The sequence below is a fragment of the Miniopterus natalensis genome, chromosome 15, assembly GCF_054644295.1.
Source record: "Miniopterus natalensis isolate mMinNat1 chromosome 15, mMinNat1.hap1, whole genome shotgun sequence".
Taxonomy (NCBI): domain Eukaryota; kingdom Metazoa; phylum Chordata; class Mammalia; order Chiroptera; family Miniopteridae; genus Miniopterus; species Miniopterus natalensis.
The window spans coordinates 8,976,458-9,001,734 of record NC_142095.1 but is presented as its reverse complement, the minus strand read 5'-3'; the positions used below and the strand labels follow the sequence as shown (position 1 = coordinate 9,001,734).

General features: G+C 35.4%; 1 protein-coding gene across 6 annotated transcripts in view; it reads left to right on the top strand.

Annotated features, from left to right (window-relative positions):
* Positions 1-25,277, top strand: part of GOLGA4 (golgin A4) — a 79,003-nt gene that overhangs the window by 26,494 nt on the left and 27,232 nt on the right. For 4 of the 6 annotated variants that reach the window (XM_087824867.1, XM_087824865.1, XM_087824863.1 and 1 more), the window contains 8 exons: positions 5,164-5,262; positions 5,613-5,745; positions 6,671-6,858; positions 7,149-7,232; positions 8,099-8,137; positions 9,287-9,434; positions 20,455-20,633; positions 22,805-22,933. In XM_087824867.1, coding sequence (XP_087680993.1) covers positions 5,164-5,262; positions 5,613-5,745; positions 6,671-6,858; positions 7,149-7,232; positions 8,099-8,137; positions 9,287-9,434; positions 20,455-20,633; positions 22,805-22,933 — 999 coding nt within the window. The remainder of the gene's footprint in view (positions 1-5,163; positions 5,263-5,612; positions 5,746-6,670; positions 6,859-7,148; positions 7,233-8,098; positions 8,138-9,286; positions 9,435-20,454; positions 20,634-22,804; positions 22,934-25,277) is intronic. The other 2 variants (XM_087824868.1, XM_087824864.1) reach the window with 1 other exon arrangement.

The window sequence follows — 25,277 nt, the reverse complement described above, 5'->3', positions numbered from 1 at the left end:
AATAGTTATAGCAATAACTAACCAGCCCAGCCTACAAGACCAGGGATCAATTCTTATAGTTTTTATTTGTGTGGTTTTCCGCAGATATATATTGTTGGTGGAATTAGAAATAGGAATGTCTTACTTAGCAATAAAATATCATTTGCCTGCATGAATAGTCTGGCAACTTCCAAGGCTAAACTGTCCCTTCTATGAGGTATTTCAGGCGTCTTTTTGTTTTTTCTAACCAACAATCTTTTTGGTAAAATAAAATAAAAATTTTGTTCATTGTAATTTTGGAGGATAATTTTTACAGTGAAGTATTAGAATTCAGGCAAATATTTATTATTTGAAATAGCACTCTACTGATCTTTGCTTCTGCCCCACCGTGAGAAGGATGGAGAAAATTGGCTTATGCTGGCTGGAGGACAGCGTTCCGCATCTCTGCCACATCACTTGTAGTGAACATTTTTAAATCCTTTAATTATAAAATAAAACAGATACAGAAAGTCATGCCCAAAAATATATAGCTTACATGTGTATGGTGAACACTATTGTAATCACCACCAAGGTCAAGAAATAGAACATTGCCAGTCACCCCAAAAGCCCCCTTTTGTTTCCCAACCTAATCAGTTTCCTCCCTTTCTCCAAAATTAACTACTCTCCTGACTTTTATTGTATCACCTAGTGTCTCTTTGTTTTATTACCTGAGTGTGCCTTCCAGACACTGCAGTCTTGTCCATGCAAAAATAGTTTTGAGCCCGGCCGGGCGTGGCTCAGCGGTTGAGCTTCCACCTAGAATCCAGGCGATCGGGGTTCAATTCCCGGTCAGGGCACATGCCCGGGTTGCGGGCTCGATCAATGATTCTCTCATCATTGATGTTTCTCTCTCTCTCTCTCCCTTGCCTTTCCTCTCTCTGACATCAATAAAGATATATTTAAAAAAATAATAATAGTTTTGATATATCTATTAAGTCTTTTTAAATCTACACATTCCTGCATCCCTTTGTTTTCTTTATTGTTTGTCTGTTGAAGAATCTGCTGACAGATTAGAACATCCAAAATTACTCATTTTCTTCTCCTAACATTATTATAAACTAACAGTCTTGGAATAGTAATACTAATACTACCGCCATCAATTATGATTATTGAAATTAGTTAAATATATTTTTATATGCTATTTCCATTCTTCCATCATTTAAAAAATCTTTTTCCATATCTATACTGTTAGATCATAAGCCATTACATATATATTCTTTTCCTGTTAACTCCTGTGGTATATTTAATGTTTACCAAAAAAAAGAAGATGCCCTGTGTTATTCTCTTACTTCCCCCAACCTCTGCACACATGCCCCCAGAACAGGCATATTGAAATTCTTGGAGTGTACATTAGGTGTTAGGCATCAGGTTTTGAAGGTGTTTATAATAGTCTTAGGTCCCAGCTGGAGACAGAGGAATACCTGATTTTTTTTTCTCCTGCTGCTCAGTCCTCCACTAGGGGTCCCTGACTGAGGGAGCTGTTCTCAAACAAATACTGAGTGGGCCACAAACTTCTATTATATTAATAAAATAGATGGATAAGTACCCATTCGATATTCCTCATTGCTGGCTCTTAGCAAGTACAGGCCTCCTATTTGTTCTTTCTCTAATTTAGATTATAGAACCAGTATTCTTAGGCCTGTCAGTGGGAAAAGAGAAAGGGCCTGCTTTTCCAGCAGGCTTATCTAGGCTTATCTACTTGGTTGCTTTCGTTGAGAAACTTAGAAAATGATGAGAGAGACTTGACTAAAAGGCATAAACCCCTGCCAGGGTCTGTGGGAAGAAGTAGATGTGCTGACCCTTCAGAGAAGGTGGCCCTCTTTGAATAACCTGGATGCTGCCAATGAGATTTGCAGCTTTCCCTCCTCTTTCTGGGGTTTGGTGAGGGGTGGAGGGGACATGCAGAGGGAAGGTAATGTAGAACTAAAGGATATAGGGTAGTATAAATCACAGCTTTATTCAGTAACTTTATCTTCCTTTCCTAGGAAGTACTGATCGAGCCACAGGTTGAGTTTTAGTACTTTTTAATTATCTGCCTCCCTGTATTTGTTTTCTGTTGCTACTATAGCAAATTATCACAACTTAATGGCTTAAGACAACATAAATGTATTATATTTAAGTTTGACACAAGTCTCACTGGACTAAAATCAAGGTGTCAAGCTAATAAGAGAAAGGAGAAGAGGGATTCTAGAGCACATATAGTAAATTCTTCCTTGGTACATATCTAAACTATTTTTGTAGTAGCTAAGATATATTTCTGAACTGTAATCCTGCTTCCAGTTACATAAAGAAAAATGTACCCAGTAATTTATGTGTAAATACAAAGTAGGTAAGTGAGAGTTTTAGATACTTTTAATTTTGTTCCATGAAGAGAAAAATTTCCTTCAACAAGATAATATAACCCATAAAATCACGATTACAACTTAATTAAACATTTGGAGTGATATAAATCATAAATGTTTGGTTTCTTAGGGATTAAATTCTATAACTTTCTTTGCTTGATTTTAAATCTTATAACACAGATATTAAAGAGAAATATCATGCCTGCAGGAAGTGATAATTATGCTATGCAAATAATGAGCTCATCTAAGTAGATGGGGTTCTTTGATTCCATTTTAGGGCCGGTTAAATGGGGAATAAATGAAGATGATGTCTTAGATGTTCCCTCCTTTTTCTGTCTTCCTCTATGTGTATGGCATGTACTTTTTCTAGGCTCATCCAGATGGAATTTGTTATAAGCAGTCGCTGTTCTCAAAGCTGACTTCAGGGAGGGAGAGTTCATTTTTTTGTAGCTTGAAATTGCCTTGGAACATAATGGGCAACATAAGACTGAGATAAAAAATAGTGAAACAGTTAAAGGTATTTGATACATTACACTCATCGGAATTTCTCTGTAAGGAGGTAGTCAGGAAGACCTTGCAAAACTTATGCCTAAAAATGTTAATCCCAGAGTATGCGAAAGTTTGGAAACCATCTAAATGGTCAGCAGTAGTAGAGTTATTGAATTAGTTGTCATATTTAGTAGTATTATAGAGCCATTTATTATTTTGTTTAAAAGTTTACATTACACTTCAGTATCTTATTCTTGTGACTTGAACAGGTTAGTTTAAGCAGTTAACTCAAGGGAGCTTTATTGACTATTCATGGCAGATAAACTAAGTTGAAAATATTTTGAAAATCATTACTGATTTAAACTTAAACTGGAAATACAGTTTATTTAGATTTCTGAAAGACTTACTTTTCTTCTGTAGGCTTAGTCTTAACAAAATAGGTGGGGTAATTGAGGATGATATATAGACTGTCAGATGATAGTATATCTTGAATGTATTTTTTCATCTCTAAGTGGCTAACATGCAGATTTCCCCCCCTACTAAGATACTGGGTTTTAAGATTGGACTTTAGAATCAGTACTTGGCACCTTTTTTTTTTTTTTTTTTTTTAAAGGGTTTAGTCAAGTTGTTAGAATGTTTAAAAAACAACAACATTCAAAACCTGAAAACTGTAGTATAAATTGAGGCATTTTTATGGGCTGTTAGGGATGCCGTGTAACAATCTAGTATGGTAGGATATAGAACAGTATTTAGAAGAAATGAATTTTAAAGAAAGTAAAGGACTGCATTGCTGTTGAGGAGATCTGTAGAGACTCCAGACTAAAGAATTGGCCTATGCAAAGTAGTGGAAGACAGTACTTTCCAGATTTGTGGATTTCATGGACTAGAAAATTATCTCCAGTTCCTTCCAGAAATGGGAGACAGGAGAATTGTCATAGGGCTGCTTTTATTTTTTCAAGTGTGGACATCAAGAATAAGGAACCAGGTTGTTCTGCTGTCATTATTTCATAAAAGAAAGGTGTTTTTTTTTTAATAGCAAATAATTAGGAAGGACATATTCTCAGAATATAGTATAGCTGTTTAAATGAAAGATTTGGATTTAAGAAAAAAACCCTACATTGACCTCTGTTTCATATTTCACATGGACCTATGAAAACTTCATTCTGGACATGTTCTAATCAGAAGACCAGCATTGGAAGACTACTGCTGTGAGGGGAAGTCAAGCCAGGAGTTTCTAGTGAAAAAAAACAAAACAGTAAATAATGTGCTTAGAGATCTTGGGCAGTGTGGGTGTGTTGGGGATTAGAGGACAGTTAGTGCCTCAATGTTTTGAGAATTAGTAAGTTTGAAACAATGTAAGAAGAGGGTGCTGCTTATAAGCCCTTGAAAATATCATTTGAGGAAAATTTTCTAGCAAATGTGTAAGGGATGGATCAAGTCAGAGGAAGACTTGAGGTAAGAAAAGTAGGAATCCCAGAAAAATAGAGGTGCTTTAAATGCAAATCTAGATTGATTATGTTTTTAAATTTTGAAAACTTTAAGTCTAAAATGTTCTAGTAGTTAGTCTTTAGCATGCCAATGGAATAAGTGTAAGGCAGAAGTACTAAAGACACAGGACTGAGCCCAGAGGAAGAGAGCCGATGGAATCAGAGTAGGGCGGAGGGAAACTGTAAGAGACAGGAATTTAGACAGGAGCCCTGAAGCCCTGGAAAGCAGGTACACTGAGGAGATCATTATTGGTGACTGCTGTGTAGCACAGAGGTAAAGACCATTGGAGTTAGTTAGGAAAGCTCATTAATGACCTAAAGAAAGCAGCTTTTTGAATAGTAATTTCAGGAACTTGAAATTTTACTGTTTGGTGATGAGCTAGTTGAACCTTTTATTTTACAGATGAGGAAGCTTCTGATTTTGGCTATCGAACTGTTTCATATATTGAGAGGAGGAAGTCTCTGTTGGCTGTCTGTTTGGTATATAACAATTCAATTTTAGATCAAGTGAATGTCAAGTAGAACAAGTAGTTAGATGTCTTAAAGTAGGATAAGTTTTATTTTTATCTTAAGTAATTTTTTTATTCTCAGTTCAGCAGTCATTACAGCTATAAAATATTCTTCAAGGATCTTTATATTCTTTAAGGATCAAGATTATATGCTGGTGTAAATACTAACATTTTACGTGTTGATTGTCTTTTAGTTATTGTTGCGGATGCCTTAAGAATGCAAATCTGGATTGATTATGTTTTTAAATTTTGAAAACTTCAATTCTTTATTTTTTTGTTTTATGCTGAAAACTACCTCTAAAATCCTTTATGTGTTAGGAGCTCCAGATGGACCAGCAAGCAAAGAAACATCTCCAAGAAGAGTTTGATGCATCTTTAGAGGAAAAAGATCAGTACATCAGTGTTCTCCAGACTCAGGTAAAAGATTAAAAGTGTGGAATTTTTGGATAAAGCAAAATAAAGGGATTTTGATGAGATATGTAATAGGTTCTAGAAGTTTTAAAAAATGGTGTATATTTTTAAAACTCTGCTTTTCCTCAATTAATTTTAAGGACAATTATTGACTTACTGTCTTTCGGCTAACTATGATGCAATTGAAAATAACAAATACAGAAATAAACTGCATTGGGAGTAAACTTTTTATTTTAATTTTCCCCCTCAATATAGCAAAAAGGATATCATTTGCTCTATCCTGTCTATTTTAAGGAAAGTACTACTGCCATGTTTTCTTTTGAATAATTTTTTTTAAATAAAGCACATTTTTTAAGGTTTCTCTGCTGAAACAACGGTTACGAAATGGCCCGATGCACATTGGTTTGACAAAACCATTCCCTCTGATGGAACCACAGGCTGAAGGCGTTACTGAAGAAAAAAACACAGAGAGTGATGTAGGGGCAGTAGGTAAGTTTCATCTTGTCAAAATGTTAATTTAAGAATTAGAGGAAGATGTCGAGAGATTCTAGGGTATGAGCTAGTAGACATGGGCTGGGATAGAAGTAAAGTATCCTGATCCTAACATTTCCAGAAAGATGAGAGTTTTTGTTATTTTTTTGTTCTTTGTTGTTGTTCAGGAGAAAGTAAGTAATTGTTTTAAAACTTGACAGTCTGGGAGTGGTAGCACCACACTTTCATTGTAATTGAAGTCAGTTTATTATCTTATACAGTTTTCTTGATAGCAGTAGTTTTCATATAACAGGATAGTTCTATCTACTCGAGATTAATGAATATGCCATTTGCAATTGTTTATAAGTTTTTAAGTAATATTACTTACATATTTCTGCATTCGAAGATATCTGTATTCGCCCTCTTATTTGCTACCTAACTGGAAAAAAATAGTTAAATCTTTTCTTAAAATCCATTTATAGTCCTCCCTACTCTTTGAGGCTTTGAGGTACATCTTCAGTGAAATTTCCACTTTTTATTTACCAGTTCTTTGTCTCCAAGAGATTTATGATAAACTTTCGGTCTAGTCAGAGCCAGAGTAAGGTGCTAAGCAGCTGCCTATCTGAGTAACCAACCCATAAGGGGCCCTGAAATCCCCCTGAAGTGAGAAAACTTCACTAATAAATGTAAGGAGATGGAGAAAGGTGTACTTACCAGAACTCTTTTCAGGACGAGATTAGACTACATTGGAAGGAATATTTTAGTAATTCTTTTGGGGTGGGAGCTAAGACACAGGAAGGGTGCCCCTCTCTTGTTGATCTAGCTGAGTATAGCAGTGTTGCGATAAGAATACAGTCCTGTGCACTAACAGAATTAACTATTCCCAGGGATCCCTCATGTTCCTTACTGACTGCCCCTGCTTGTGCTGCTTTGTTGTTAATAGTTGGAGATGGAGCTTCTGCTGACACACTGGAAATGCTTCAGCAAAGAGTTAAGCGTCAAGAGAACCTACTGCAGCGTTGTAAGGAAACAATTCAGTCACGTAAGGAACAGTGTACACTATTAACCAGTGAAAAAGAAGCACTGCAGGAGCAACTAGATGAAAGACTTCAAGAGCTAGAAAAGATGAAGGTAAAAGAGCAAATGAGTTTTGCTTAAGGTAGCCCCATAAAGCTAGATGCACAGGCCCCAGCGTGGCCTGCACCTTCTCTGCAAAGCCTTCTCCCTTCCTCCATAGACAGCATGGAGAGGGCACCCAAGTGCCTTGGGCTTCAAAGCAGTTACCATACTTTTCAGACATCCTGTGTACTTTTCTTCTAGATATGAGAAGTATCCAAATTAGATAAAATGTTTAGAGTTCTCAATGAGGAGCAGCTTTATTAGAGATGGAAATGAATTTTTAAAATTTTTAAAATTTTTAGGAGCTTCATATGGCTGAGAAGACTAAACTTATCACTCAGTTACGTGATGCAAAGGACTTAATTGAACAGCTTGAACAAGATAAGGTAAAACAATACTTATGATACTAAAATTTGGCAGGGGGCCCCAAAATTCACTTTTGGAAGCAATCAGACCTCTGCTTTCCAAAATTATTGTAGCTGCTTCCATGAAAAATCTTTTTGTTTTAATTTTTAGATTTATATAACTGTTAGTATTAGTTTTGTATTATGGAAAGCTGATTCTCTGATTTCTGGAGCCCAGTCAGTATTTTGATTTATAGATTAGAATAATTGTTGCAAAGGAATCTGTTTATAGTACATAACATGTTTTAGAGAAGTTATTTAGAGTTAAAGCATTGCTACATGTGAATGATAAAAATATTGTCTTTCAAGTAATGGAAATAGAATGATCTTGAGATAAATTGCCTAAAAAAAAAAAGTGGGTAATGTATAATTCTCATAAACAGAATGAGATTGGTAGTTTAGGTTTGGAGCTGCAGCTGTAGCTATGGCAGCAAAGACAACTGAAAAGTTCATGGGCAAATAGTTTTGACCTAAACTCTTTCAATCCTAAATTCTTGGGCCCTTTTTAAAAAGCAGCTTCCAGTCGGTTACATACCATCCACCATTTTCTTTAATATGCTACTTTATAGCTATAGTAGCCATGTAATAAAGAACATGTCAGAGCTGTTCTATTGAAATGTACTGGCAGTCTTTTCATTCTACAATATCATTTTGCTAGATTCTATTCTATGAAATGCATGAAGGCCCACTTTAAAAAAGCCTTTTTATTATGAGAAACTTAAAACATTTACAAAAGTAGAAAGATTAATGATATGAATTCCTATAAACTCATCACCCAGCTTCAGCAGTTAACATGTCATGGCTAATCTTATTTCATTTGTACATTCCTAACCCCTCATCATCCTCAGCTCTTTAGAACAAATCCAAGAAATCTTATCATTTCTTCAGTAAGTATTTTAATGTATCTTTAAAATAAAGGACTCTATTTTTTATAAAAATATAACCACATAATCATGATCACGTCAAAAAATTTAATAATTTCTTAATACAATCAACTGTCTAATTAGCTTCGGATTTCCCCTTTGTCTCATAAATTATTTTTCCATTTTTATGAATCAGGATTCAAGTAAGATTCTTTCATTGCAAGTGATTGGTATGACTTAAAACTTCCTTTAATCTATAGGTTTCACTGCCCTCTTTCTCTCTGTCCTGTCTCTGTTGCGATTTGGTTTTTGAAGAAACTGAAGGCCATGCTTTTGTTTTGAAATTTTATATAGTAATACCCCACTTACCTTGTTTTAATCTGTCCACTTAATATTAGCCATCTGGAAGAGTCATACCCTAAAACGGGTTTACAAACCCTGAAAGTAAGGTAATAATCTTTTTAAGACCATAAAATAATTGTCATAAAATCTTATTTTTCAAAGACAAGTTGAAGCACCTCATTTTTTGTTAGTCACGAATGACTGACTTAGTGACGTTCATTTCTTGTGTAGGTTATCTGAGAGTGGGAAGACAGTTGCAATTAGCAAATTGGAGGAATGGAGGTACCTCACTGACGTAATAAGGATTAGTTGTGGGACCACAGACTGTCAAAAGTGGAAAGAGAAAAACCAGGAGGATCTTGGACCACTCAGTATGGCAGCAGTAACCTTACACTCTCAGCAGCCTCTGAGTCTTTCTCTATGTTACAGCACAGGTTCACAATTACAGTTCATGATGGCTCTGAGCTACATAGAAAAAGCTGTATTTTGTTCATTATAAACTGTTTACTAAGATAGGAAAAATTATAGCAAACATTCGTAGTAAGATTATAAAATAAGTTTTTAAACTAAAATATATTTTTAATACTTAAAAGATTAAACTTACTATGAAAATAATTTATATATCAAAAATACCCTGATAAGTCAGGTAACCAAGGTTATTATAATAGGTAGGGTAGTATATAGTGAGAAACACAGATTTCAGTTTGTGAAAAAATTTATGCTGTATTAGTAAGAAATACTTTGTTTCTGCCTCTTAAAGTAAGTTTGATGCGTGCTATTTATGACGCAGTTTTGTTATGCAAACGCTTTAGAGTCTGTGCTTCTGTTTAGGGAATGGTAATAGCAGAGACAAAACGGCAGATGCATGAAACTCTAGAGATGAAAGAAGAGGAAATTGCTCAACTTCGTAGTCGCATCAAACAGATGACTACCCAGGGAGAGGAATTACTGGAACAGAAAGAAAAGTCTGAAAGAGCTGGTAAGAACGCAGGGGCTACTTATTTTATGTTAGAGGTCAAAAGTCATGTAAAGCGCAACTTGACCAACCAGCATTTAGAAATATTAGTTAAATATTGATAGACATGCTTAACTGTGGAGACTGTGTAAGACACTGAATTGTTCCTTAGAGGAGGCTGGGGGTGGTAAACTATGGCCTATTTATGTAGGGCTCTCAGCTAGTAATGATTTTTACATTTTCAAGTAGTTAGACAAAAGAAGAATATGTATGTTTCAGAGACCACACGTGGTCTGCAAAGCCTAAAATATTTACTATCTGGCTCTTCATAGGAAGTGTTTGCTGACCACTGCCTTAGAGCATCAAAATTCAGGTTTATAATTTTGGAACTTCCCAAATAGGCACAACATAGTACATATTAAATAACTGCTACCTTATAGATGCTTTAGGGCAAACAAAGTATAAGACATAGTCTGCTTTTAAAAGAATAATAAATAATTCAGTGTTACACACAATAGCTTTATGTTTTGACATAATAAATGCTAGGCTGTAAAGTATAGAGACCAGTGTAGTAGTCGACAGCTACAATACTGAGTAGTGCTAGGAAAGAAAGGAGAGGTGTTAGAAAGTAGAGATGGCAGAATGAACTGGTGCCTTCAGGTTAGTGAGGATGTGTATTTGAGTTGAGCCTCAAATGAATAGAATGGGCCCAAACAAAGAGATGGGGTAGCACACATTTCAGATGCTACAAGACTATAAACAGGCATAGTGACCATAGTGGGTGTATGAATCAACCGAAAACCATTCTTGCTGAAGAGGGGAATGAAGTTGCATTGTGAAGGAACTGACTGTTAAAATCTTAAAAGGTGAGTAGCTGAGTTTAGATCTGGTGTACAAGGCAAAAGGAAACTTGTAGTGGAGTAGGAAAGTGTAATGTATGGAAGCTTGTGGTTTACGGAGAAAAGAAATGAAGGGGAAGTCAAACTTAGACACAAAGGTGGAAGTCAGGTTTGAGGGACTTAGTGCTGTGGCCGCCTCGACTAGGATTATGGATCTGGGAAGGAGGAAGAGCACAGTCTGCAGAATTTGGTATCATAAACTCAGAGGGGTGGAAGAAAAGGAGGGATCCAAGATGACTCCAAGGTTTTCAGCTTAGGAAACTGAATGAATGTTGTGAAGTCAGAAAATCTAAATGGGGAAATTGAGGAATGGGGTGAAATGATGAGTTTGCTTATTAAATACTTTGAATTTGAGCCAATCATGAGCTTTTCAAATGGAATTGACTTGTAGGAATTTGGAAATAAGAAAATGGAGATCTTTCAGGAGTCAGGAGCCAAAGGTTGAAGCCTATGGTTCAGTCTGTAGGAGAGGCTGATTTCTCAAAGATTAGGTTTTGCAGTTGTAGTAATGAAAGTGGTAGCAGTAGTATGTATGCACTGCTGCTGCTACTCCTACTGACAGCCAACACTTAGTTATTTTATGCAAAGCTCTGTTATAAATGCTTCACTTGTATTTACTTGTGTGTACACTTGTATTTAATCATCATAATCCCTATGAAGTAGGCACTGTTATTATCCTCATTTTACAAATAAGATAACCTAAGAACATAGAAGTTAAGTAACTTGCCTACATTCATGCACAGAGAGTAAGTGTACAGTCAGGATTTGAACCCAGGCATTTTGAGTCCAGAGTCTGCTCTTAACCAAAGAGATCTTGAGTTTTGCAGAGAGATAGCAATGAAAAATGTTACCCAAGAAGTCATAGGATTTGTGGAAAGCTATACTTTTTGGAGGGAGTATCAGAGGCATTTCCAGAAGGGGGAAATAAGATGAAATTTTTAAAAAAGTCTTTAAATATGATGAGGATTTGATTCCCAGGGTGTGGTTTCAGAAATGTAGAAACCAGATTGTAAGGTCTAAAGAGGGGAATGAGCCTGGATGAGAGAGTAGTTGGTTGACACCAAATGTGTTCGTAAGTATCTCCCATCTCCTTAAATTTTATTGCTAAGTGGCTGGGGACTTAAGTTAATGAATTTGTTCCCAGTAAACCTAAGAAAATTTCCCTTCAGAGAACATTAATAGACAACATCCCAGAATACAATCTCTGAAGATTTACTTGAAGCAGTTTGAGAGTTGTGAGACATTGTTAAACAGGTTTGCTCTCCATGAAAAGCAATTAGTGAGACTAAGGCGAAGGCTCATCTTCTCATATCAAGCCTTTCCATATTTAGAACTGCTTTTGTTTACTAATGTAGCCAGTCAAGAGAAAATAATGCTGGTTAAGGGATTAAATTTCCTTTAAAATTAGGGTGTATCTTGTCAGGAGCTAGAAACTCATGAATAAATACTAAGTTGAAAGGGATAAATGGTGAAAAGGTAGACAAAATATACAGTTAATTCACATGTCAGATAAAAATTTCCCAGCTAACTATTCTAGTCAGCTCTTTGATAATACAGCCTTCCTTCTCTTCTCCAAAATACAGATATACTTTTGTCTTTAAATATGATTTTCATAAAACTATATTTTTGTAAATAATTGAGAAACTTTTCTGTTAATAGTACTGTCAGAATATTAAAAATTAATAAATACTTAAAGAGAAATGTGACTTAAAGTTATTTAATATACATTCCCTTTGGAAAGTCTTTGGATCACAGTTATGAGTGCCTTTAAAGATATTTAAAATTTTATTTTAGGTCATAATTATTGAGAGCTGTGATAGAAGGTTGTAACAGACTGATTCCACATTGAAGATACTGCCTTTTAAGTCTATTGTGGAAACTAGTTTTGCACACCAACTGTGTTTCATCTAATCGTCTTAGTTGAGTCAAATATAAGGTGGATATGCCAGTTGACCGAAAAATTCCATCTTAGTACTAAAAGTAAGAAAAGGCCTTTGAAAGGAAGTAGAGTTTCCATAAATAGTTTGTGAACATTCTCTGGTTCTTGGAGAATTCAGTTGCTCTGTTAAATACTTGTTTCTTAAAGTTAAAATTCAAAGGCTAAATACATAAGAGCTGGCCATGTGAAGGAAACATGAACATCATTAAAGTTTGTAGTTCAGATTTTTAGAAGTAAATTGTGTCTACATAAAATAACTACCAAAGAATACAAACTCTCCTAACGTATTTTCAACTGTAAAATGTTTAACCGGGATATATTTAGTAAATTCTGACATGTAGATATTAGTAGACAGCCGATTTCTTTGGCTGGCTTATTCTGGAGGTCAAAATTGGTTCAATTGCATTCTCTACTACTTTTCATGGAAAGCGCTCTGTTGTACTGCTCTTAGTTTTTCTAGATGAACTGTGATGCCTCCCAGATGTTGGAGGACAAAGGAAATTTGAATGTTTATTATTTTTAAAGGAACAGTTTTATCATAAAATACTGAGACTGTGAGCATGGTGACACGCTTACTTTAGGAAGCTAGATCAACCTGCGGTACTTCATTCTACTTTCTAGTGGAATTGTTAGGCATTTTTTTTTGTTAAAATTTTTTTAAAGTATGGTTTCATTGATGTTAGAGAGGGAGGAAGGGAGAGAGAGAAACATCAATGCATCAACATCAATCTGCTGCCTCCTGCATGCCCCCTGCTGGGGATTGAGCCCACAACTCAGGCATGTGCCCTGACCTGGAATTGAACTGTGACCTCCTGGTGCATAGGTCAATGCTCCACCACGTAGCCACACTGGCCTGGCTGTTAGGCATATTTTTGAAGTATGATACTATATCACTCTTTTTTGTTTTTATTATTGGGGCAACAGTGGTTAATATGAACATACAGGTTTCAGGTGTGGTTTTCTATGTCACAAGATCTGTATATTGCTCTGTGTGCCCACCACTCAAGGTCATATCTTCTCCTGTCACTCTTGTCTTGTTAAAATTATTTATTTTATTGGGTTAAAAAACATCAAAATAAGTATGTTTGTTACAAGCATTTTACTACAACTGTTGATAATATTCCTTTCTAGATGTTACGAACAGATAGTCATATCTTTAAGTAACTGGATTTTTAAATTTGAAGAAGTCTGGTCATTTAGCTTAAGTGTATAATGCTGTATTTTATAGGTGCTAGGTATTACTACTAATTGTTTAGAATAGTACCTCTTCAGTGCAGTACTAGTGCAGAATGTTAATGCTACTAATATTTGCACTAGGTCTTGGTTGGTGTGTGTGTGTGTGTGTGTGTTAGAGAGAGAGAGAGAAACCAGGGTAGGAGGTGGGCGCAGCTGGCTAGTTACTAATACAGTATATTGCAAAAGAATTGGAAAAAATAAAAGTACATCACTGTTTCAATATATTTCCATTTAGTCTTTTTTCTAATCCTTATTTTTATATTATTTTAAATACCATATTGTATATACAGTATGCTCTTTTTTTCTCCATTTAGTATTACATTTGGAGTACTTTAACATGTTGCTGAAGTACTAACATATTTTAATGGCTGCGTCAGAATGCTTGCGCATCATTTACTTAACCATTTCCCCACTGATCAATGTCTGATTATTTTATGTTTCTGTTATTATGAATAATACTGTAACAACTCTGTGATATAGCCTATTTCATATTTGATTTTTTTCTCAGGGTAAATTCTTACCTACAGACTTTTAGTCTTTTTTGTTAGTTACCTTTAAGTGATTTAAATGAAGCCAGTATAAAAAGAGAACTCATGCAACAGTTTTAAGTCCTACCCCTCCTTTAGAATGTCCTTGCCTACAATTATGCAAGATGAATAAAATATTCTGCTTGGATTAGGAAAGTTTCCAGAGTGCACTGTCTTTTGTAAGCTCTGTTTCCCTTTCATGCACCCTGTCTTGCTAAAGTTGTGTGTTTTATATGATTGGCTGCATTTAAAAACAGATTAGTTTATAACATTCTTTGCTTTTGTATTGCCATGTTGTGTTTGTGCAGGAAATAAGTTTTTTTATTTTTATTCATTTGTATAGTGTAGGTTTGACACGCTATAAAGACATTCAGTGCAATGTATTTGTATGATGTTTGAAGTACCCTTTAAAATAGTTTATATATTTAAATAATGTGTAAGGTTTATGTGTATTTATATGATAAACAAAAATCACGTGTATATTTTAAGTGCGTTGTTAGTTGTTGATAATTTATGTAACAAAGTTTTCTTGGAGTCTTAAGTCTCACAAAACATCTTATTTTTGTGCATCCACACATGCCAATAAGTGAATCATGGTGCCTTTCCCAAGCCTTGTATGAACAGGACTGGGGTAAGGGCTATTTATTTTCTTATCATGGTGCTTAGGATAAGCTTTACAAAGAAAATTCCATGTTTCTCAGGCAAAAAAGTATGATTTAAAGTAGAATATAAGTCTGCCATGTTAGATAAGTATGCATATTTTGGCACTAAATGAATATCTGATGGAAAAATTTAGTATTTTAAATTGAATTAGATTTTCATTTATTATAGGTTATTTATTTAATAGTCATGTATTTGTAGGTGCTTGACACATTTCTGCAGTAGTAGCTGTGCATCCATATATGTAGATAGTTATTGTCACCTTGCACTTGTTTATGTCCCTGGCACTGTCACTGTTCTGGGAAGCATCAGCAAGCAGAACACATTTCTTTGCTACAGAATCATATTTTCAATTTAATTGAATTTTCCAAGATCTGTCTGGTGTTTTTAAGGTATTTAATATATAAATTTATATGGTTAATATAAAGTGCATGAAATTTTGGATAGATTTATACTTAAAAAAAAAAAATCTTTATTGATTTCAGAGAGAGGAAGGGAAAGGGCGAGAGAGAGATAGAAACATCAATGATGAGAGAGTCATTGATCAGCTGCCTCCTGCACGGCCCCCACTGGGGATCAAGCCCACCCTGACCAGGAATTGAATCGCGACCTTCTGGATCACAGGTCAATGCTCAACCACTGAGCCACGCTGGCCTGGCTAGATCTATACATTTTAAAATGTCAAAGTATAATTGATCTACAGAATGAATCTTGTTATGCATTTTGGAAAGTGGCTTAAACGGTAGATCTCCATTATAAATGTGATGTTCATTAAATATCTGAAGGCCCCAATTTATATATAAATATTGTACTGGCTGGTTGTGCCACTGGGTGGTAGTATTATTTTATTTTTATTTAAACTCTAGAGGAGTAGTTTTCAAAATTTTTACTCTTAGGGACCTCTTTAGACTCTTAAAACTTACTGAGGATTTCAAAGAACTTTTTTTATGTGGGTTATGTGTAGTGATATTTACTGTATTAGAGATTTAAAAATGTTTGTTTAGTTCATTTCAAAATAACAATGATAAGCCTATTATATATTAGTTAAATACTTTTATGAAAATTACCTATATTTTCCAAAACAAAATTTAGTGTGAAGAGTGGCCTTGTTTTACATTTTTGCTGATCTCATTGTTGGGCTTAATAGGAGATAGATGGATTTTATATCTTTTTTTTAAAAAAAAAATATCTTTATTGATTTCAGAGAGAGGAAAGGAGAGGGAGAGAGAGAGAGAAATGTCAATGATGAGAGAGTCATTGATTGGCTGCTTAGCCCGCAACCCGGGCATATGCCCTGACCAGGAATCAAACCCTGATCTGCTGAGCCACGCCCGGCCGGGCTTATATCTGTTTTTGCATTTAATCTGTTGTAATATGTTATTTTGGTTGAAATGTATCAAGAAAGTCTCCCCTCATACAGATATGTATTTGGAGAAGGGAGGACCTGATAGGCCCTCTGAAAGGGTCTCAAGACCCAAAGATCTTTGGACCACACTTTGAAAACTGCCACTGGACTTCTGCTTTTATTCACAAGAGTCTTGGTGATGGGATGGAAGTTCTGATCAAAATTCCTTTTGTTGCTTTTCTGTTAGTTTGCATTTTATTCCTTTTGTAGTGTTGCCTTTGTTTTTTAGTTTAGTATCGCGTGCATTTTATCTTAGTGCCTTTTTTGCTGGGGTGAAGACAGGCACCAGCTTCCTTATTCATTTCTTGATGTTCGCAGTCAGCTCCTTGGGGCCAACGGCTCATTGAGAGACAGGCGGCCTTTCCACGCTTCTGCACGTTTGTGTATTCCCTGTAGTGGGAGCAGACGTGGGCCTTGCTATTCTTACGGTAACGCCCCCTGGAACCGTGCAGCGAAACCTCAGTAATGCTACCCGGAGTCTCAGAATTCTGGCATTTGTCAGGGTCATTAAGGGCACTGAGGATGAATGAGGGCAGGTGAGGTGATGAGGTGGCAGAAGCAAATGCCACATTCTTCCTGCCTTTACCGAGGGATTCATTCTTTCCTTTCTCTTCCTCTCCTACTACTTCAGCTGTGTGTTTTGAGTGTGTGAAAATGTTCTTTATGTCACCCGGTGCCTAGCCTATGGTTGGCAGGTGGCAAACACCCAGTAAATGCATGAGGAACGAGTGGTTGGATTATTGAGCTGTTGCCGACATTTCTCACTTAACTCTCGCAGTGAGCATCTGTCCCTTTTATAATTCCCGTAGACGTGAACAAACCACACCTGCAATGGAAAGGGAGGAGACAGCAATAAAACGCCTCTTCCACAATTTACTTTTGGCAGAGGACTATTCTTAAGGTTCAATAAATTTTTGCCTAGTAATATTTTCAGAGTTCTTTTTGTTTTGTTTTGTTTTTTAAATAAAAATTGCCTGAGATACATTGAATTTTGCTTTGGAAGAACACAGCGTGTTCTTGCAACATTCGATGGCAGTTCGTGCTTAGCCTCCTGTTGGTGTGTGTGCCGTGACCATGGCTTCCCCGCGCGCTCTTGCATGTTGGCAGAGACTCATCAGCTGTGGCTGATGCTCCCGTTTGTTCTCCCCACTCACTTGTCCTTCCTTGGTAATTGCAAGATAAATAATGTAGATGTTCAGAACATGCTTCTTTAGTACTCACATGAAAATCCTAGCATAGTTTCATTCTGGACACCACTTTACTGTATCTGGTTTTTGCAGCATCAGAAGGTGAGACGTTTCTGGTTAGTAAGTAAACTCTCAATGTGTCCTCCAGCACTGAAATGGGACTCATTGGAGACAGACTTCCTGTAAGGAAGTGGCTTCATTTGTGTTCCAGTGTAGAATCCAGAATGTTTGAAATAGGTTTTCTGTATGTGGATATATGCAATGCGTTGTAATGCTTTTATTTATTTATTTTTTTGTACTTAAAATTTTGTAAAGCAGGATGGAAGTGGCAAGCAGTTGAGTTTTTGTGTACCAGAGGTATAACATGCTGCATTTTGTTGAGTCAGAAGCCATCAGTAATTGAATGGTTCAGAAATTCTGGTTTAGTAAGATATATTATTGCTTACCTGAACACGATCAATGTCAGCATTGTTAGTTTTAAAAAATAATGCGAGGTAAGGGTTGTTCCTTAAATACAATTTTAAAGTTTTACCATCAAGCCTACATATTCAGGTTGATTTATCATCTGAGGAAAAAAGTTGGGTGCCTCAGTTCTTGCATTTGAATGAGGACAGTGAATTAAAAGATCTCTGGTTCTCTGACATGGTAGCAGAAGGTGGGAGAAAATATTAAATTTAGACGAAAAGAACTGCAGAACCAGATTTATCCTTATTTAATTATTATGATGGATAATCAAATTACTTAGGAAAACTTTTTCAGTGGATTAAACTGATTGTGGTTAGAAAACTTAATTATTGGAAAAGTATATCTAAATCGGAGCTTTGTGGCATGGATTTTTTTGTTTGAAAGAGTGGGAACACTACATCTATTTTTATACTGTACTGGATTCTGGAATTTTAAAAATGAAAACAAGGAAAATTCCCTTGGTATCACTGTATACAGTTTTGTTTTATTTTGCTTAAGTGACAAAAGCTTTTCATTTAAAACTGTTTTGCTGGAAGAATATCAAAAGTATCTTCAGATTCTCCAGAGCCTGATTTAAAATATTTTTGTGAAGTGCTTAGAAATGCTAAGTTACAATTTTACATGCTGAATAATAACCATAATGCAAAGATGCTGATGACATCCAAGCATTGAAAAACAGTCATTCCTTTTTCCATTTTTTCCTTTCCCACATTTAAACCTTCAGCACAAACTAAGCAGTAAGCACTCTTACAGAATCTCTTTCCCATAATTGATCACTTTACTTGATTTTTAAGAAATTAGGAAACTAAATTTCTTGTCAGTAGTAAGAGATATTTCTTTATGCTTGATACTAGAAGTTTTAAAAATTTAATCATTGCCCAAGGATATGTTTATTGATTTTTAGAGAGTGGAAGTGAGGGAGAGAAGAGAGAGAGAGAGAATGAGAAACAGTGATGTGAGAGAGAAACATCGATCCGTTGCCTCTCGTATACGCCCTGCACACCGACCAGGGATTGAGCCTGCAACCTACTTTAGTGCCCTGACCAGAATCAAACCCACAACCTTTTGGTGCACAGGACGATGCTCCAACCATCTGAGCAACACCAGCCAGGGCGACACTAGAATTTATAGTAAAGGAATATCTAAATAAAACAAAAACAACATGTCTTTTAAATACTTTATTTTCCAACATATTTATATCTAAGGATTATCATCATCTTGCTGTTTGCAGGCAAATACCAGTAAAACTAGCATAGGAATCTTTAAAAAAATCATTTCAGCTAACTAATGTTTCTTTGAAATTTAGACTATATTTGAGCATTAGTTTTATGCTTTGGGCATATAAAATGAATAAATGAGATAAGTTTCTTATTATATCAAAGATACATGGTTGCACAGAGAAGTTTTTGTTTAATAAGTGTCAAGCAAATTAAGTTATGTTTCCCAGTTGTTAGTAGAATTCAGCCTTTCTCTTGCCTTTTTCTGTACTAATGCAATTTGCCATTAAGAGAATTCTTTAGAACAGTTCTTGTGTTCAGGTATGAAATTCCTGTGCTTAAACTACTCTCCGTTAAGCCACGGTGTGGTTAATAAAAGGGCTCTTTTCCCCCAGATGCCGTAGGTTGAAGTTCTACATTTCTTATACCATTGGGAGTGAAAATGCCACACAGATGTCAGTGAACTGACCCCCCTGCATATATTTCTTGATAGGATTAAAGCCCATCTTGATAATTGATGTTTTATTTATAGTCCATCTCTATGGTAAAGAAAAGTCTGACTTCTGTGAGGACTAGAGGAAATAAGCTAGAATATAATAGCAGTATGGCTTTTATAGGGATCATTATGCCAGTAGATACACACACATGCATATACAGTGCACACATACATGCACATACACAGACATATATACACAAATATACATAAACATACACGCATACATATTTTTGGTGCCAAGTTACCCATCTGTTGCACCCAACCCATCTAACTTTGATGCTGGGTGAGTTGTTTGGCCTCCTTAAAGATAGTAATACTCTGGGCTAGATGTGTGTTTTTACAGGCCCTGAATTCTTACTTATTTCACCTAAGAACTCCCTGCTGATAGTACTTTTCTATATACTGTTGAATCAGGTAAAGTTTTCCAGTTAATAGCCCTAGTTCAAAACTTATACAGGCAGTAGGTTTCATTTCGAAGTACATTGTTTAATATGTGATCCAGCCAGTAAGATGTTGAAAAAAAACTGTTCTTTTATTATATGGTTAACAGGTTTTAAAAAATAAGATTAGTCAAAGAATAATCTTTCCATTAAAAATGTCCTAGTGAATACATAATAATATTAATTGATTATTGATAATAGATAAGAACTACATAGCAAACAAAAAAACCCACACAGTTAAAATTGCATAGTGCAGAGGTAGGTACAAGTCTTTATTTCTTTGAGTTTGCTATCCATAAGGGCATTTTTGGGTAGAGTGGGGAACCGTTAGTAATTTAATATTTGTTTCAAACTTCTGAGTTTAAGTTCATACAAGCAATTGTAAGATCCTAATCCAGAACTTAATGTGGCTTTGTTGAACCACTCAGAAATATCTCCTGGCTTAAACACTGATGAGTTTTTTTTAACCTGTCCTGCTACTGCTGCTCTTAGTTTCCATAAATTGAATATAAAACACTTTAGCTCAATGATAGTATTTCTTGAGATACTTGTTTTCTTCTGTTTTCATTATAGCTTTTGAGGAACTTGAAAAAGCCTTGAGTACAGCCCAAAAAACAGAAGAATCACGGAGAAAATTGAAGGCAGAAATGGATGAACAAATAAAAGCTATTAAAAAAACAAGTGAGGAGGAACGCATCAGTCTTCAACAAGAATTAAGTCAGGCGAAGCAGGAGGTTGTTGATATAATGAAAGTAAGAACCATCCTACATTGAAATGGGCTACAGTAATTTGAAAACTTGAGCCTTATGCTCTTCCCACAATCTATGAGTATAAGGAAGAGTTATTTTGTATTTCAGACCTTGACCATTACATGATCAGGATACAGGAAAAAAACCACTTTGATAGAGAAATGAACTTAATATCTTTTTGGATATACTTCCCAGAGATAGTCTCTGCATGTAATTTCTCTCTTATGTTTTAAAATCTTCTCTTTAATTTTTTTAATAAAAAAAAAAGAATGTTAAATATACTGTTCTATATGTTGCTTTTTCCACTTAATAATCTGTTTTGGAGATTGTTCCTTGTCATTAGTAATTGATAATGATGCCCATTTGTTTTAAAGACTTCTTGGGATTTCATTATATGAATGCTTCATAATTTAATCAGGCTTTTAATGGATATTTAGGTTATTTTTTACTATTACAGATGATGAATATCCTTATCATATTTGCTCACATGTATATTTCTTCAGGATAGATTCCCAGAAGTGGAATATTACTCAGGCAAAGATTTATGTGTAGTTTTAAGTTATTCATAGTTGCTACAAACTCTATGGAGAACACTTTATATTCTCACAAGCAATACCTTTGCAAAGAAGGTATTGCCTAACTTTGTTATCTTTCCAAGCTTATCAGTTAAAAGAAAGATGTCATTGTAATGTTAATGTTCATATCTCTTACCAGTATGGTAAACATATTTTTATATGTTTAAAAAGAATTTATAGTTTTTCTTTCAGCATTACCTGGTCAAATCATGACTCATTTTTCTGTTGGGCTCTTGGTCTTTTTCTTACTGATTTATAGAGGCTTTTTATTTATGGTAGGAATTATCTATTCAGATATAAGATGCTTTTATCAAAATAACTTTTCCTGTTTTTTACTTGTTGACTTTGTTTATGTTGTTTGTTTTTGGCCATGCGGAAAATTTTCTTTTTTAAAAATGATGTCTGGATTTTTGTTGTTCTTTGAAAATACATTCTCACTTGAGATCATTTTTTAAAATTCTATGTTTTCTTCTGGCACTTACAGGCTTTTATTTTTTATGGTTAAGTCTTTGATTCAACTGGAATTTATTTAGTATAAGGATGAGGGGGAGCCAACTTTAATTTTTTCCAGATGACTACTAAGTAGTCTCCAAATCATTTTTTAAAATAATCCATGTTTTTCCCTCTGACATGACATGCTATCTTTATTACACACTGAATTATTATATGCTATATGGGTTTTTTTTTCTTCTGGATTCTCTGTACTATTCAACTGCTTTTTCTGACCATGTGCTGGTATTACACAGTTTTAATTATTCTAGTTTTATAATATGTTCTGTTTAATAACCTCTTCTTATTACTCTTATTTTCCAGAAGAATATTGGCTATTCTTACATGTTTATTTTGTCTAGTGGACCCCACCCCATTTGTTGGTAGTTTTATATGATTATATTATATTTTTACATTTATTTAGGAAGGTTTGACATTTTTTTGTAAGATTAAGTCTTTCTATCAGAGAAAGAATAAGGTCAGTATTTTAAACTTTTAAAAAAAATTGATTTCAGAGAGAGGAAGGGAGAGAAAGAAGAACATTGATGTGAGAGAGAAACATTGATCAGTTGCCCCCAACCAGTGATCAAACCTGAAACCTGGGTGTGTGCCTTGACTGGGAATTGAACCCACCACCTTTTGGTGTATGGGACGATGCTCCAACCAACTGAGCCACAACAGCCAGGGCAAGGTCAATAGTTTTTAATAAATAGTACGTGCCTGGAAAGTTAGGCATAATTAGATTGGTGCAGCCTGGGCAACTTGACCATAGTGGAGCACCCTCTCTGCGGGCATCCTTATTTCCTCTGCGTGATTCCCGATCTTGATTGGTGAAGGAATCCCTGCAAGATGTGGAAGAGGAGCTTCAACCCCACAGGACTGACTACTGCAGCAGCAGCTCTCCTTGTCTTAAATGTGGAACAATACTTTACTGGTTTTTCTTTTAACTATTGAGACTTGGGTGACTTTTGATTTATGTAGGAAATATGTTCTGATTTTTTCTCTTAAAAAGCTATAGCTTGATAATAAACTGTAACAAAGTGTTATTTGGTGGTAGAGTTACATACTTTATTCTGGGTGTTTCACTTTAACTATCTGGCTGATTTTCAGAAATCCTCAGAACAAATTGCTAAACTACAGAAGCTTCATGAAGAAGAATTGGCTAACAAAGAGCAGGAGATGACCAAGAAGTTTCAGACCCAGGAAAGAGAATTTCAGGAGCAAATGAAAGTAGCCCTTGTAAGTATTTTTTTTCCCCGTAGGTAAACTTCACAGCATTATAAAGTTGTCATCTCCTCACCCCTGGCTTCTAGCTTGAGGTCAGACTACTGGCAGCGTTGACCTCTGAGTTAAGCAGGGACAGAATGTAGGCAGGAAAGGGGCTGTCAGAGCTGGTAACTTAGTATTGTGTGGAAATTAAATTCACTGATGTAACAAGCTTTCATTGATCAGTTGTTTATCATCTCTCACCCTGGCAGTAGGCTGTGATTAAGGAGAAGTAAAGGAGTAGAGAGGTTAACTGAAGCTGTGAGCCAGCAACTCTGTAGTTCAGGGAGAAGTGTAAAAATTCACCAGACATAATGGAGCCGAGCTCACGGCCCAGGAAGTTTTGTCTGAAATGCATTTTAAAGAAGAAAACCAAGCACTTCTCATTTTAAGTGGAATAACTTCACTAGTAATTTTTAATCCATATGATGTTGAAAAAATAAAAATAAAATAAAAAACAACTGATTGAACTAACCAAATCAACAACCAGAAAATCAAAAACAAGATTTTTGGAGCAGTATAATTTGAAAGTTTAAAATGAAAAAACATTTTTTTCTTGAATTGTGAAAGCCTTTAATATAAGTTATTGTAAGAAGTGTTAATGCCAAAAATTTAGTTTGTTTTTATATGAAGTTATTATCCATACGGTAACATGTATAATTTAAAAAAGCTTTCAATGCAGCCCTGGCTGGGTGGCTCAGTTGGTTGGAGCATTGTCCCGTGCACCAAAAAAAAAAAGCTTATGGTTCTTTTCCCAGTCAGGGGCACATACCTAGGTTGCAGGCTCAGTCCTCAGTGAGGGGTGTACAGGAGGCAGCCAATCCATATTTCACTCTCACAATGTTTCTCTCTCTCCCTCTCCCTTCCTCTCTGTCTCAAAATCAGTTTTTAAAAATCTTTTAAAAAAGTGGTGGTACATACATACCATGGAATATTAGCCATAAAAAAGAATGAAATCTTACCATTTGCCAGAGCTTGGATGGACCTAGAAGATACTATGCTCAGTGAAATAAGTCAGACACAGAAAGGCAAATACCATATGAGTTCACTTATATGTGGAATCTAAAGAGCAAAATAAATGAACAGACAAAATAGAAACAGATTCATAGACACAGAAATCAAACTGATGGTTGCCAGAAGGGAGGGAATTGGGAAGTTGGGTGAACAAGGTGAAGGGATTAAGAAGTATAAATTGGTAGTGACAAAACAGTCACAGAGATGTAAAGTATAGCATAGGGAATATAGTCAATAATAATGTAATGACTATGTACCATATCAGATGGGAACTTGAAATATTGGGAGACCACTTTTGTAAAGTATATTATTATTTAACCACTATGCTGTGCACCTGAAACTAACACAAAATAATACTGAATGTAAACTATACTTGGAAAAAATAAGTAAATAAATAAAATAGTGGCATGGAAATGAAGGAACACAGTGGGATGTAAATGAAGCTGGGAATGGCACTAAAAATTCTTTTCATAAGACTGACTGTGGGTTTTTGTGCTGGAGTAATGGGCTTTTTGGGGTATTAGCCTTGAACACTCACCTTGTTAAAACTTTGTTCTAGGAATTGATATATTCAGATATATTCTGAATAGAGAGAGCAGGACATAGACACCATAAAAAGCACACACATGTACACATGCACCTGTGCCCTTTGACTCCCCTGTTCTATCTAGTTTCTTCAGGAAGTTAGCTTTGAGTTGAGAGTCAGAATTCAACAGACTTGTGAAATTTCCTCTCTTATTTTTATGTGCACATGAGACATGCATTTAAAATATAGTGTACATTAGCCCTAGCCGGATAGCTCAGTTGGTTAGAGCGTCATCCTGATAAGCCAAGGTTGCAGGCTCCTATCTCTGGCCAGGGCGCATACAAGAAGCAACCAGTGTATGCATGGATTAGTGGAACAAGTCGATATTTCTCTCTCTCATTTTCTCTCTCTCAAGTCAATAAAAAAAAATGTAGTTCACATTTAAGAATATAGTATATTTAAAATTGATTAGAAACTAATATTTTCTTATCAATCTATAATATGCTACAAAATCTTTGCTTAAAGCAATATGCTTCACCAGAGTGTAGTGAACTGAAAATAGTGCAGCTAGCTGGCAATACAAACCTTAAGCAGTAGGTATAGATAGGTATACTTAATTGGAGTCCAAAGCCAATAAATGTTAAAAGTGCTCTCTGGAGCTTCTCTTTTCAAATGGTGGATGTTGATATATAATAAGGGCAATCGAAGAAGCTTTTCAGGATTCATGGTACAGTAAAGGAGCCCAGATCATCTGAAAAGAGTTATGTAGGCTTTTAT